The following is a 15,586-nucleotide window of genomic DNA, read 5'->3' on the forward strand; positions in this document are numbered from 1 at the left end:
ATAGAGTTTTCTTCAGCTGCATGTTGTTACCTGTCATAAGCATTGGGGGGGGGGGTGTAGGGAAAATTTAAGATTATGGAGAATATTTTAAAGTGTGTAATCAAAGTGGAAATCACTTTTCAGAATAGTAGATTGTGATGAATAGCTCTTGTGTGCATAGGCCCAGTTGTCTTTTTGTCAGGGTATTTTTATTTCTTGTATTAATACTGTAATGTTAAATTGTATCAGACAAGGACAGAGGGGCTCTTTAGATGTAGTGCTGAGAGGATATACAAGGGCAACTTTAGTGGAGTGTAGCTGGAGAGGACAGAAGTCTGATTGTATATGGACTAGAGAATGGAGTTGGAGAGCGATGGCTGAATATTTTAATTTTTGTTTACCTCAGTTTCTCGTTTTTCCAATATTAAGTTCAGTTTTCCACATCGGTTTGAGGTGATATTTTGTGAGCACAGGCTCAGTCAGCCTGTAACAGGGCCTAAGCAGTGGCATGAGCTGTAGCCACAAAACAAGGATTTGGGATCAAATAGGCTGCAACTTTATTGGATTACAGGTGTCAGTAGGCTTTGGCTAACGTGTTGGTTATATATCCATCCTGCTGGATGGTTGTTCATTAGGGTTGATCCTAAGTTAGGGATCACCCTCGGACGTAGATGTGTCCCACCAGAATCACCATGGCCCAACTACCCTGTGTGGGCACCTGGATAGAAGCACCTCTCTCCTGGACCTCCTTAACAGGGTATCCCTTTCCTTGAGGGGGGCGTTGAGACTCCCAACTCCACTGCCTTGACTAACAACCCATCCCAATGCCTTATCCGCCATTAAGTGGTGACAATTGCTATGAGGAAGGCAAAAACCTTGAGACAGACCCAATATGTCTGGAGGAAAAAAATCCTGTTGAGGGGGGGAGGTGGAAGGTAGCTTGATCAGTGAGATGTTCATCCATGAATACTGAAGTCATGAAGGGGCAAGGGTCGAGTGTTGTGAAAGAGAAGAAAGGTAAACAAAGGTCCAAGATCAGTTAAGAGTGTAGAAGTAGGTCCAACAGCAAAGGGGGAGCACAAAGGTGCGAAATAAAATTTCAAAGGTAAAAAACAATCGGTAGCTGGAAGCGATTTGGGAAGAGGGCCACCTGCCCCGCCATTTTGACTGACAAGAGTTTGGGGACTAAAAAAAAAGGAGAGACCTCTGAAGAAGGAATCAGCAGTGGGGCTGGGGCTGGTGAGAGCAAGTGAGGGAAAAGCAAAAGAGTAGAGATGTACACATCATAAGGTACAGTTTAACTGAAGGAATGGTTGGACACCAAACGAGCACCATATGGTCTAGGGTCCAAAGCACGTGTTCTGTTTGCTGCATATCTGTATACAAGGAAAAAAATGTTGCTGAAATTAATTGGGAAGCATTTTTCCACAGTGCAAATTGCAGGCACAGGCCACCAAATCTGGATTGGGGCCATAGTAGTGGACAAAGGTTAACCCCCCCCCCAATTCCTCCATGCTAGGGTTCTCATCTGAACTGGTTCCCCGCATTGCCAGTCTGTGCTGGCTACAAATGGCTAGCCAGTTTGCAAGGTCAGTAGTCCATAGTTTAGCTCTAAATATTTACCACATTCATTTCTGTCTTGGTGGAAAAAAAGGCTTTATGTTTTTAGCTATTTTAGGATAGCATATAACTGATGTTTCTTGTTTTCTGAACATGTGTTGTTCATTTTCTTAGTAGCAAAAAACAAAACAAAAACCCCTCAGTCAATATGTCACTGTTTTCATTTTTAAAACCACCTCCAATAATAACCCCCGCCTCCCCATCAGCATATTGGCTCCGGATGTTCCTCTGTCACTGTGGAAAACCCAGAGCTAATTTTGACACTTGCTCAGTTTGGGAAGATGATTCTTCATTCTGCGTGGCTTGCAGCTATATCTGTAGAGCCATTTCATAATCATCCGTCTTTTGCTTGAATTTGATCACAGCCGCTGAATCCCCTGCGTTGGTAATGAAGCCTTAAGGTTGCCTTTTCCTCAGCATAAATCCATCCCAGAGACCTTACTTTGACAGAGTGTGTGTGTGTGTGTGTGTGTGTGTGTGTGTGTTTCAGTACGAATGAATGTGTGGAACTGAAATTGCTCTGCTTTCTTTACAAATGACTCAGTGTGCTTGTCCTTCCCTAAAATGCTGCCAGCATGTAAAGGATTTTCAATGAGCAGTGCAAATAAGCCGGCAGCAGAGAAGGTTTGGAGCTGCACTGTGTAACAGTTTACTGTCACACAGATGATCAGGGTTGGAGAGCCAAGCCTCTGTAGTGTTCACCATACCTCTTTCTGCTCACATACTGGAAGTTTTGTGTTTCTAACCTGGTTTCTTTTATGAGCTGGATATTTAGTACTACCAAAATGTGGAGTGGACTTCCTAGCAGAGGTGAGCAATGAATTTTATTATTATTATTATGAGTAAGCATTACAGGATTGCTTTGAGGCACATTCCTATACATTTATCCCATGCTTGGCATCATTTCTGTATGTGTGTGGAAGTGGAATTTTGTGTTTCATTTGTGCCGGCAGAGACAACACAAAAGGCTAGAAAAATAATGAGAAAATGATGACATTGTAAACGTTAACTCCTTTCGGTTTCCTGTCATTTTACTTGGAGAAGAGGCTGTTCTAGCTCTTAGTTATTTCAAATATATCAGAATCCATCTATTGGTACAATATGACATGCTGATCATTAATTGATGAGGCTAATCATCAGTGAGATTGTGTACTTGTGATCAAAAATGATATGCAGGGCACTGAACCCTACTTAGCAGAAAGCTTGACTCGTGGAAGGGATATTATACAGGAGATAAATTACTAACATGACTTGCAACTAATAAAATAAGATAAAAGCAATGGACTGCATACTGGAGTAATGAAAACGGGAGTCTGACTCTGTGAGTATTAAACGGTATGACCTGTCAGTCACAGGACAACCTCCACTAATTCATTTGCAATGACAACTTGTTTTATGAGAGGCATAAAATTACTGTCACTGCCATCTAAGCATGCTTTAATTAAATATGACATTTTAAGTGCTGCACATCTTTCTTTTTTTTAAAGCAGAAATATATTGCTGAAACTAATTTGTGAAGTTCATATCGCCCACCCCTTAAGTTTCAAAACATTCTGGCAGAGGATTAAGTTATGTTTACTTGTCTAAAAAGTTCTAGCCAATCACTTCAGTGTGAATATTATTCATTAAACCTTGCTGTGGGCTTGCTTATCTTCATTGAGGTAGGTGTTGTTTTAGTTATTTGTTTTAGGTGTGGGTAGTATTGTCCCCAATGAAGAGAAAATTACAAGCTAGCATTATGAAACTGGCATTTCTTCTTACAAAATAACTATTTAAGTAGCTTTGCAGATCTTTCAGTAGAAACTAACCTATCTAATGCTTTCCCCATTAAATTTATTCATGAAGTATTTGTTTTTATAGCTCCCAACGACTGAGTTACAGATAAGAACATGTTTGTTTGACTGAAGATTTGAGAATTTCCATTTACTGGCAGTACACGTAAAGCATGGCTAACCAGGAGCAAACCCATTTGTATTAGCCAATCTGTCTTTGCAAGTCCCAGGGCCACTATCTTGCTAGAAGCCACTGTGTGCTTTTGAAAGCATGAAATTAGTTTTATACTGAGCACATGGTTTCTCATTTAGCAGCTCTTTTTATGGAAATGGTCAATTTATAGTTCACTGCCAGGATTTCGGCCTTCTGTCAAAGCTGATAGATTCGGCTAAGGTGTCCATTGGAGATTAAAAAAATAAAAATAAAGAAAGTGGAGAAGAGAAAAATGCTAATTAGGACCAAGAGAATGGACTTGAACCCATCAGTAAAATATACTCATGACATTATTTTCTTCCAATATGTTGTTCAAACAACTTTATGCTGTTGTCATTCTTTTGACAATGAAGGGGCCCATCAGTTGGAAGAGACTCCTTCACAAAATGGGGCCATTTCTCTATCTACTGCCAGAGAGCCACTGTGGTGTAGTTGTTAAGAGCTGTGGACTCGTAATCTGGTGAACCGGGTTCGCGTCTCCGCTCCTCCACATGCAGCTGCTGGGTGACCTTGGGCTAGTCACACTTCTCTGAAGTCTCTCAGCCCCACTCACCTCACAGAGTGTTTGTTGTGGGGGAGGAAGGGAAAGGAGAATGTTAGCCGCTTTGAGACTCCTTCGGGTAGTGATAAAGCGGGATATCAAATCCAAACTCTTCTTCTCTTCTTCTGCCATCCCCTTCCACCATTCTCAGTCCGTACGCCTATTTCAGGAAGCCTCAAGCTAACAGAGGTGTTGCTCCACAAATGGGTCAGCTCAGAATTGGGACTTGGAGGCTTCTCCTTTTTTCCTTGCTCGTATCCAGGCCAGGGACGCGGACTTATAAAAAATATTGGGGGGGCCCGGGAAAGCTCATGAATAATAAATAAGCTCATGAATATGCAAATAAAGTGGCGCCGCCTCCTCGTGAGCGATTAGGGGAGAGCGTGCTGCGCCTATTAATCAGCTCCGAAGGAAATTGGGTGGAGCTTTTGCTCGGGAGGGAGGGCAGGAGGCATGCAGCCCGACCCTGTGCATTTTGGGCTGGGGGAGGGGCGGCGATGGCGCTCTGCTGGAGGGGCACCGGAGATTATTGGGGGGGCGGAGCCCCCCAAACGAATTTTTGAGGGGGCTCGGGCCCCCTCAAGCCCCATGGAGTCGGCGCCTATGATCCAGGCCCTGATCCAGGCAGCGGCTTCCATGTGCTTCCACCTCCTTCCAAGTACCCTAGCTGAGCACTTTTGTGGTGGCCCCGAAAGTCTTACCTGGAACCCTGTCAGCTATGCTCCTGTAGCTCTGGGGCAGATGAGGAGGAGCGCCTGAGAGCCAGCCAGGAACCCAGTGCCCTAACCTCCAGTCCTGGGGCAGGCATGTCTGGATCCAACATCTCCTCAGTAGCATTCATAGTGTGGTGATCTGCCAGGAGGTCCTGCTCCCCTTGTTCCTTGGGTTCCAGACCTGGCCTGGGCTGAATCCTGACACACACTCTCTTTTTTGCCACTCGCTGTCACCCCCCTGCATGAAACTAGGCCAAGGGCTGTAGGTTGCCCACCTTTACTGTAGGGGGGGGCTCTGGTGATTTAAAGGGCATACTTCCATTTTATATGTGTAGATTTATATTTTATTGGTGGTGTCCTTTCGAATGCGGGTACTCTTTCCCAGGACAGTCAATCCCTTCTGGGTTATGTAAGGGTGGAAAAAACATTGTAGATGACCTGTGGACGCAGAGTTTCACCTGCGTGACTTTCTGATCTTATGACTCTGTGTCAGCTTCAAAGGTTGTCAGATGAGGAAGGTTGACATTAACTTGTTGGGGACTAGTATCCTGTATCAGCAGCACATTCCAAAATACATTTGTATGAAAAGCAATGTCCTTCATTGCCATCTTTTGTTCTTCTGTTTTGTTGTCATAACTACATGCTTGTTAAGCGCTGAATAGTCAGGATATGTCTTTATTTTAAAATTTTGCATTAAAGATCAGTTGTTTTTGTTTCACAATATGTTATATCCAGTTCCTGGTATTTATTACGCTCTAGAACCGTGTGTTTGGCAGCTCATGGATGGTTTGAATAGTACTTTTTAATTGTTTCAAAAAGTTGGAGCAGGTAAATTTATTTGGAAACTGCTTGCTGTTAACATACTTATTGATCATTGTTTGTTGAGTCTACATTTCCAAAGAGGGCCAATCCTTTATACTGAGAATAAACAGACACTGCAATGGGATCAGAGCCAGGCTAGATGTTCAGTTATGCACTTGTAACATTTTCCAGGTTTTTTGCTCAATGAAAATTAGACTTGGGAACCGACAAAGTAATATGTGGAGTGATTAACCCTCTCTACTCCAGCCATTTCCCCCACTATTTCCATCAGATGCTTTCCCCTATGGGGGAACTTTTTTCCTCAGGAGACAAAACAAACTGAGTTTTAATTGGGGGGGGGGGAGGGAGGTTGGATGTGAAAGGGTTAAGCATGTGAAGTTAGAGATATGCACATAACAATTGCACTCTCTTACCTGTGATCATACACTTCCAAGATTGCTACTTATTTGTTTCTTTCTTGGAAAAGATGGGAGAAATTTACACTTTCTGACTTGTTCATAATGGATATGTTTGGAAAATAATGCAACAATTAAGGCAATAATCACCCGCTGAATAGAAACCTGATAGGCAATTCTTTTCTGTTAAGTCTGCATAAGACCTCAAGCTTAGCCAATATTTCATTCAGTCTTTCTTTTTGATTTTTGCCGAAGTCTGCCTGTACATTGCTTTAAAACAGTGTTGCTTGAGGTTGGGATTATTGGAATATGCAGCTAGCTTTTGGTTCAAATTTCAGCAAATCAGTTTTTCATACTTGAAGGTCTCTGCTCAAATCTCCAGCACCTCCACTTGTATACCCAGGTGCTGTGACCCACTACCCCACAATATGTATTGAAGAGACTACCCGTGACCCATTATTTTGGTTTCAAAATAGACACGGGTGGTGCTCTGGGTTAAACCGCAGAGCCTAGGGCTTGCCAATCAGAAGGTCAGTGGTTCGAATCCCCGCAATGGGGTGAGCTCCCATTGCTAGGTCCCTGCTCCTGCCAACCTAGCAGTTCAAAAGCATGAAGTGCAAGTAGATAAATAGGTACCACTCCGGCAGGAAGGTAAATGGCGTGTCCATGTGCTGCTCTGGTTCACCAGAAGCAGCTTAGTCATGCTGACCACATGACCCAGAAGCTGTACGCCAGCTCCCACAGCCAGTAAAGCGAGATGAGCGCTGCAACCCCAGAGTCGTCTGCGACTGGACCTAATGGTCAGGGATCCCTTTACCTTCACCTTATCCCTGCTCTAGACCAGCGTTTCCCAACCTTGGGTCTCCAGCTGTTTTTTGATTACAGCCTCCAACGTCCCAGAAGTGGGGGTCCCTTTTCCTTTACCTTTACCAGATTTTTTTTCAATGAATCCAGGCACACTTTTCAACTTCAATGGATTTTGGGGACAGATCTGTAAATCCGGGGATTGTCCCTGGGAAACGGGGACGTCTGGTAACCTTAAAATAGACCACAACTTTAATGATTACAGGTGAAGGTGGTTTGGGCATAGGCACCAGGTATAACCTGTTTCAACCAGCCCATTTTCTGGTTGATTCTCCCAGGGGTCAAAAGAATGGCGGGGGAGGCCTATGGTATCCACCAAATAGGTGCAACCCCACCCAGTATGCTATGGAGGAAAGCTATGGCCCTAGTCCCCATCTGGACAAGAACATCTCCTCCAGTATCCCTTTAATGGGATACCTCATTCCCTCGTAGGGGCAGACCAAGACTTCCAACCATGACTAAGGCTTTTACCCAAATCCAAATGGTCTGGCATGAGGCCAGCCTCTCTTACGTATTCTAGGAGCAGACGTGAGCAAAATCTGAAGCTGAGTGAAATCCACAATTGACCTAGTCAGATCTACCCCCTGAGTGTGCCTGCCCCCTGGTTTGACTGCTATTGGCCAATTTGCAGCTGGACCAAATTCAAACAATCCCCAGCCAGCAGGTGTGAGGTTTTGCATCTTCTGTTGGCTGGGAACCTTGGTGGAAGAAGTGGTGGGATGCTGCCATGCTACCATGCCACGTTACCTGTGATGGCAAGCAGAATTAAAAAGTTCTCAGCGCATGGTCAGGGAGGCCTCTTTGCAAACTGGACTAGATAATGCTGGGCTAAATGGATTAATGCCCTCATTCAGCATATCAGGCAGATGTGTGTGTTGCTATGTTCATTTTGCTTGCAGTCACACTGCATGATAGATTTTGTAGATCTGAAGTTGCACCCTATCTTCCTTGCAATAGCACTGTATGAAGGATTTAAATATTTGAAGAAAGTGGTGCCAAAATCTTGAAATCAGAATGCTGTTACCGTGAGAGTACAGAATGCTCATACCATTTGTAAGAGCACTTGTTGGAAAAGCCCATCCAAATGCTGTATGATAACACAGGTTTCTGGCACACGAAACTTAGATTCACCACCTGTTAATCTTTGCTAAACTGTTGCTGATTGTACATATTATGGCACTGATGAAGTAAGCTTTCCTTGCTGCTACCTCCCTGGCATAATAATTTCTTTAAAATGTATATTTCTTGAATACTAAACATAACCTTCCACTGAAAGTAGAAGTGCCTGCTTCTGAGTACACCTTTTTGGGTTTAGCTTTATGATACAAAGGGTGTGCAAATGTTTTGCTCTGCACAAACATCTGCATGTACCAAATGGAGGGGGCCCCAGGAGTGTGTCTACTGACCATGACCCTGAGTGCCCTTGTGTTCAACAGTCGCACATGCATACATTTCCTCCATGTAATTGGGAACCAACTTGGCCCAAGGATAATTGCTAATTATAAGTGAGAGCCCTGCATATATACATCCATATGCACATTCAGGCTGTCCCCTCCCCCTTTTTAAATTTACTAATGGTGAACACATGGTTTTCATGGGAAGACATGGCCAGCCAGCACAGTTCTTGTCCTCAAATGTTCACTGAATGCACTTTGCGTGTGGGGAGTGTATGCATACAGGGGCTATAGCTTCTGCAATTTTTATAGGACTAAAACACTTCGTATACTGTAGTGACCTCTGCCAGGCTTTCTCAAGTTTGATGGAACTTGTTTAAACCATGAGCATCCACTGCTTTACAGCACATTTGTTTTGCAGAGCAGAGAATGTGTGCTCAGGTTATTTCCCTCCCATTTAGAAAGTCTGTCTGTCTTCATGCTGGAGTGTGCCAGGGGTATCAGTCTGCTGTCTGACAATTTTAACAAGGCCATCAAGACAGCAACTGCAAATGTTGGCCCCTGGAACTTGTGCCAGATCAGTTATTAGACAGGGTGCACACATGGTTGCCAAGAAGTCCCCAGAGATCCTCTTTAGTTGGCCTCATAAGTTTGTTGAAATACAAGTATGGCATAACAGTTCTCAATAAAGTGAAGGAACAAGTGTCCTTGGTTGCTATGTGCTATGTCCCTGGTATGTTCATTGTTCAAGAACTGTATGGAATTTCCAGTGGTGGATAAATTTTTACAATGAAATGCCAGGTTAAATATAGTTAACCTTACCTTATAATGTTACTGCTCCTATGACTAGGACAAATGACTCAAAACCAGAATTTCACATAGAAGCAGCCTTCTGTATATTTTATGTTCGGGATATTTGTGTTGCCAATTTTTTTTTTTATTTTTGTAACACTGTGCTCAAATTATTCTTGGGTTCAACATTTTTAAACAAAGAAGACAGTGTTGATTTAATGTATGATTAAACGTTTCAAGGATTCCAACCCTGTGAAAGCAAATCCTGTTATGTCCATTGGGTCTAACTCTCAGGTAAGTGCCCCTGGAACTGCAGCCTAATGAAACAATTTTAGTCCCGTTCTATTAAAGACAACTTCCATTTAAAAATAAGGCTTCACCAGTCCCCCTGAGCACTTACTTAATAAATTTCATTGAGTAGTGATCTGTATATACAAGAAATACATCTAAGGGACTATAAATTGATTGAAGGTCAGCTCCCCAGTAAAAATCATTGACTTGCCTGAAGTTAACTTTATAGATTTCAACTGCAGTTAATATGTCAACAAGTATAATGGTGCAAGAATAGGCCAAGTTTCCTCATGCCGGTTTATTGGCTAATGATTCAGTCTATTGCATTTTATTCCTATGAGTATCTTCCCTAGCAGAGAAAGGCCTTGTACGCAATGAAATGCACTTTAGTGTGGCTAAACTCTGAACAGATACTAGAATGAAAAGCTTCAGGCCTACAGTGGTTCCATATTCAGAAACAAAAATTAATGACACTGTGAATGCATTTCTGACATATTTAGTCCCCAGCTCAATGAGGTGAGAAGGTGCTGAAGTTTCAGCACTTCTTGAAATCTCGCTATTGCATATCCTGGTTATAAACAGAAAGGAAACTGACAGTCCAGTCCTGTAGGTCAGCTGCAGTCTGTCACAGTGCCATCAATTATTTGCCTTGCTCTAGCTGAGGTCAGGCTTTCTTTGCAGAGAGTCATTCACCTTCCAACTCTTTTATTTTATTTTTTGTTAAAAAAACAAATTGGTTGATATGCATTTGTGTTGCATATCCCGGAGATCTTATTTTCCAGGAAATGCTCGCGAAATGTTGCAAAGTGGAGACCCTACAGTTCTTCATGCTGCCAAAATTGGTGTTATAACTGATATTTGTATGGCATTTGTTGCACAGAAGCAAAGTCTGGAAGAGCACGGCAGGTCTTCCTTAGCTGGCAGCCTGTCTCTGCTAGGTAGGGACACGGGTGGCGCTGTGGTCTAAACCATTGAGCCTCTTGGGCTTGCTGATCAGAAGGTTGGCAGTTCAAATCCGTGTGACGGGGTTAACTCCTGTTGCTTTGTCCCAGCTCCTGCCAACTTAGCAGTTCGAAAGCATGCCAGCTCTAGTAGATTAATAGGTACAGCTGTGGCAGGGAGGTAAATGGCATTTCCGTGCGCTCTGGCACTTGTCATGGTGTTCCTTGCACCAGAAGCAGTTTAGTCATGCTGGCCACATGACCCAGAATAGGTCTCTGCAGTCAAATGCTGGCTCTTTGGCCTGAAGTGAGATGAGTGCTGCACCCCATAGTCGAATTTGACTGGACATAACCGTCCAGGGTTCCTTTACCTTTACCTTTACCTTTACCTTTACCTTTACCTTAGCTAGGTGAGGTCCCATTGCTCTCTCTTTCTTTTGTCTGTCCTTGACTTCTGCATTCAGCTTGCTCCTTGACAGTCCTCTCTGCCAAAACTATCCTACAAGACAGCATGCTTACATCTCCTCTGATCTTACTCTCTACCCAATCTGTCTCCTGTCAAGGTTTCAAGCAGCCATCCTTCTCACTCTCTCCATAGTATTCCTCATACCAGAGCAGTGACTTCCATACTGCAATAAAATATTAGGGCCTCTAAAAAAACCCACACACAACCGTACAGATTCTAAACTCTCAGCCAAACATATACATTTTGCCAACCTTCATTAAAAAAATAAAAATCCTTCAGTTACAGTACAGTCTGTAGGAATCTTAGCTTGCTGTAGCTGTAAGGCATTTAATTATTTTGTGGTGCTATACGGGTGATTCATTTTTGTGCTTTTGTTTTATGGTTACTCTGTATTAATAAATAACAGCCCAGTGATGGCAAGCAGACAAGTAGTGGCTGTATGTGGGACACGGAAAAATCAGAAGGGTGGGGGATACAATTGCACAAATTTTAATCTGTAGGAAGAAAATCTCATTTGTTTCAAAGGAGATACGTACCATGTAAAATTGGTCAGCCGATTCTGCTTTATTCTGTAAAGGCATCACACCTGGGGACTGAATGAAATAGTGGGGACATGAGAAAAGTGCTTTAACAAACATACCCCAGCATACAGCTTCTCCTGCTTTTTCTGCTGCTCTAGGAGGAGGCCCTCCTGAGTCCTAGGTTGTGGTGGTCAGCATTCCTTCCTCTGACTGCTTAGCAAAAGTAATGAAATGATTATGTATCCTAAGCAATGGTATAGCCCGCTGAGTGCTGAAGCATTAGAGCTGCCTCCACGAATTGTGCTCTAACTTTCTTCAGAAGTGTTTGATTTGATTTTATTTTTTTAATGAAGACGAAGAGCATCAGGGGACCTGCTGGCATGGGCCTAGTACATGTGTGCCCCCATCACCACGTCAGTGGCCCTGCACTTGTTCCCAAGGAACCTTTTTCTTTCTCTTACGTATATGTTCAAGGTTCTTATTATTTAAACTGCACTTTTCTTAAAGCTTTAGATAACCTATTTTGGTGCTTGATATTTCATTTTGATTTATTGGTGTGCTCTCCAAACTCTGTTTTCCACCCTGAATATAGGATCTTTATATTTCTTGCCACATTTTTTTTTTGTCTCTACAGTGTTTTGTGCATAAACAACCATAAATATCCATTAATGTTCTTTCCTTAGCCCTGAGTGATCACTTTTGCGGGAGCCTTGTTCTGGCACATTCATTTGCTTTAGCTGGATTTTAAAGTACAAAATTCTGTTTCCAAAGTAAAAGGTAGCCTTGCTCCTGCACTCCCTTTATTGTCGACACTTAACACTTGTCTCAGTGTGACATGCATATGGAAATCATCCTTGCAGATCAGTGGGAGCAGGGCTTTCCGTGGTACTCTCCCAGATCCAGCAGAGCAAGTCAATATCCATATCTAACCTGTAATAAAAATATTTCCACCTTTCATATCAGATAAAGTCAGGGACAGGGAGACATGCTCGAGTAGAGCATTCCAAAGCTGGAGTGCAGCAGCCAAGAAGGACTTATTCCTTTTTCCACATGCCCCAGATGCCCAAAGAGAGGTGATCATGAGTAGGACCTTCTCAATAGCCTTTAACTATTGCAGTAGTTCTTAAGGGGAGAGGTGCTCAATTGAGTTTACAAGTATTTGGAGGCTTCTGCCCACCCTTCATGGCTGAGATTCAAAATAACTACAGAGAGTCAAGTAGCATTCCCCTCTCCAATTCCAGCTGGACTGGACCTTCTCTTTGGAAGGTTCAGCACCATCACTAGTCCTACCTTTTGGACAATGTCACAGCCTAAGCACATTGTGAGTTAGGGCCGTTAATGCTCAGAAAGGGTGCTGTGAGCTCCTCTCAGCCCATGGGGATATAGCGTGGATATAAAATAAAATAACCAAACAGTGGTTTCCACACATACACCCAAGCATTTGTGAGACTCCCATGAGCTGACAAAGTTCATAGTCAACCCTAGTGCCCTTAGGTGTTGTTCATAAATTAATTGCTCCTTCTTGCTTCCTCCGTTTGTTGACTCTCACAAGTGACCTACTTACAAATAAACATATTATTTATAAAAATAGAAAATGCATATGTGATAGAAACATTTTGCACCAGCACCTACTTGCACCCACTTCTTATTAGGAGGCATTACCAAATGCATCTTTGAGATTTTGCCCATATTGTCTAATGTAGTTTACTCTGCAGAGAAAGAGCCAACAGTCAAGTCTGATCATAATGATTTAGCTCCTTTTTGGCCAACTATGGAGGTTAGAAGAGCCAATGTTGTTGGCTAGCTCTTGAGAAAAGTTTCAGAAGCCACAATTTCATGCTAGTATTGTTTCATGAAAGCTAATGCCCTGAAGATCATAGTTTAACTTATTGCATTCTGTATGGCACCTAATTTTGCATTCTCACATAACCTGTAGTTTATCCTGCTTACTTAGGTGTTTTTACCTGAAGGCATCTCCTGTGTGATGCACTGACCTCTTTCATTCTATGTATCGTACTTGTTGGCATACTATAATTTAAATGATACAAGACAGGTCTAGTGTGCTTCAAGATCCTTCCTGAAGGCATTACATTAGGCTAGAATCTTTGGATTTTTCCAGTACCTCTTATGAGACTTCAGCTAATCAGAGTTTTCCATACACCTGATGATATTTTGCATGGGAGTAAGCCACATTGCTCCACATTTCAGATATGAATGAGCATATCAGCAAGCATGGCTTGCAAGAAAAAAAAATGTCCATTTTTTTAGTTTTGTATAAAGACAGAATGCTATTTTTAAAAAATATTCTGCTTTAAAGTGGGACTTCATGTACTCCACATAGAAACCATTTTCTGAGACCACAAGGTCATCAAGATAAGAATAAAATCAATAGATCTTTCTTCCTGAGCTCCCTGAGATACTATGCCTATCTATCTCTTCAGCACACTCCTTTCAACCCTGAGCCTACAGTTATTCAAATATTTACACTGTCTGCATGTTTAACATATTGTTACGTGTGTTTTTTTTCCTCAGCAGCAAAGAGATGTTTATTTGCTGCTTTGCAAACAACCCCAGCCTGATTCTCACTTTTTCAGTCTCGGGATTTACTTCCCACCATGCACAGATTGCAAAGGAGAAAGGTCCAAGTACAGTGGTACCTCTGGTTAAGAACTTAATTCGTTCTGGAGGTCCGTTCTTAACCTGAAACTGTTCTCAACCTGAGGTACCACTTTAGCTAATGGGGCCTCCCACTGCCACCGTGCCGCCGCCACGCAATTTCTGTTCTCATCCTGAAGCAAAGTTCTTAACCCCAAGGTACTATTTCTGGGTTAACGGAGTCTGTAACCTGAAGCGTCTGTAACCCGAGGTACCACTGTATGGCAGGAATGGGAAAGCTCAGGCCCAGGGGGCAAATGCAGTTTTCCAGGTCTCTCTCATGCCACACACCCTCTCATGGGCTCTGCTCTGCACCCTCAAGTTCTTTTTCCTAGGTGGAATGTGTCATTGAACTGTGATCATTCCTCTTGCTTGCCTGGACGCAGGGTGGAGAAAAGGGTGTTTGTGTAGTAGATAACTCTGACTTTTGCATTGCTGGAATGTCCTGACTGATGTACATTGCTGATAAGCACATCTGTTGCTCCCAGAGCTTGAGCTTTTTAAAGGGAGCTATAGTGAGGCTGCCACTTACACAAAGGTTCAGTTCCAGGAATCTGTGTGCAAAGGTAAAACCCCCAGAGCTGGCCCCACAGGGTGGAGGGCTGCTTAATGAGAGCTTCCTTAGGGACCTCCTGTGACCTTCCCAGACCCTGGTAAGCAAGGAAAACCTGCTTGGGTGCAAAATAAATAAATGGAGATGAACTGGGTAGCAGAGAGGGACTGATTCATCCAGGGAGCATGAAAGGTGAAATGAGTTTTCAATACCTCTTGGACCATTTTATGATCATTTCATGCCAGTCAGCTCCTCAAGTTGCCTAGCCAAATCACAATTAACCTAAGAAACATCAGTCAATTGCTGGACAGTTCAGAAATGTATGAGTAATCTGATTTAGTGAAAAATCAGAACAGGAAATGTTACCCACCTAACCAGTGGCCAACTCCCCCTCTCCAGTCAATTCCAGCTCCACATCTAAGTCTGTAACTGGTAAGCATATACATTTCCTCCTTCCTTCACTCATACAATACCCGGCATCCTTGTTGAAAATCTTTACAATCTGTTTTTACTCATCATTAAATGAGAGAAGGCCTTTGGTACTTCAAGAAAGACTGGACGCGTGTATATGAGTTGAGGGAGCAGAAGTGAAATGGAAGTGAGGGAGTGTCTGTCTGCACTTGTTCCCCAATACTTGATAGTTGCTGATTGCCATTTCAAGGTCTAGGTTAAAAAGGGAAGGAATGAGAATTGTGTAATTTTATCAGCCTTGCGCCACTTATCATACATTCTATTTTGGATAAAACGAATAAACATGTGCAACCAATATATTAATAAACCACACAGTAGAAGTTATCTTTCTTCCCAGAAGAAATTGTTAATGGGCGTATTTTAAAAGATTGCTTGATATAGCTTGGTGATTTTGGAACATAGCTGTTAATATTATAGGTGGCAGCTTTCGCTTATAGGTTGATAGCTGTAGGCATCATGACATTTCTTGGTGCTATTTTAGAGCCCAAGAATATAGGCTAAATTTAGATCATCCATCTATTAACAGAGAGAACAATTTCTCTTCTACAGATTATGTTATACATAGTCACTGTACATCTCAGT

The 15,586-nt window shown here is 42.6% G+C and overlaps 1 protein-coding gene across 9 annotated transcripts in view; it reads left to right on the plus strand.

Moving 5' to 3' along the window:
- The window catches only part of ZNF385B (zinc finger protein 385B), a 182,399-nt gene that overhangs the window by 45,730 nt on the left and 121,083 nt on the right, over positions 1 to 15,586 (plus strand). Inside the window, exon 1 of one of the 9 annotated variants that reach the window (XM_083496620.1) lies at positions 1,986 to 2,000. The exons of 6 other annotated variants lie outside the window; for them this stretch is intronic. Coding sequence is in view for 2 of the 3 variants with exons in the window: in XM_083496627.1 (XP_083352753.1) it covers positions 2,358 to 2,409 (52 nt within the window). In the remaining variant the exon portion in view is untranslated. Of the gene's footprint in view, positions 1 to 1,985; positions 2,001 to 2,186; positions 2,410 to 15,586 lie in introns of those variants that run through there. 2 more of the 9 variants (XM_083496627.1, XM_083496628.1) reach the window with 2 other exon arrangements.

Source organism: Podarcis liolepis (assembly GCF_965112155.1).
Source record: "Podarcis liolepis genome assembly, chromosome: 1".
Lineage (NCBI taxonomy): Eukaryota > Metazoa > Chordata > Lepidosauria > Squamata > Lacertidae > Podarcis > Podarcis liolepis.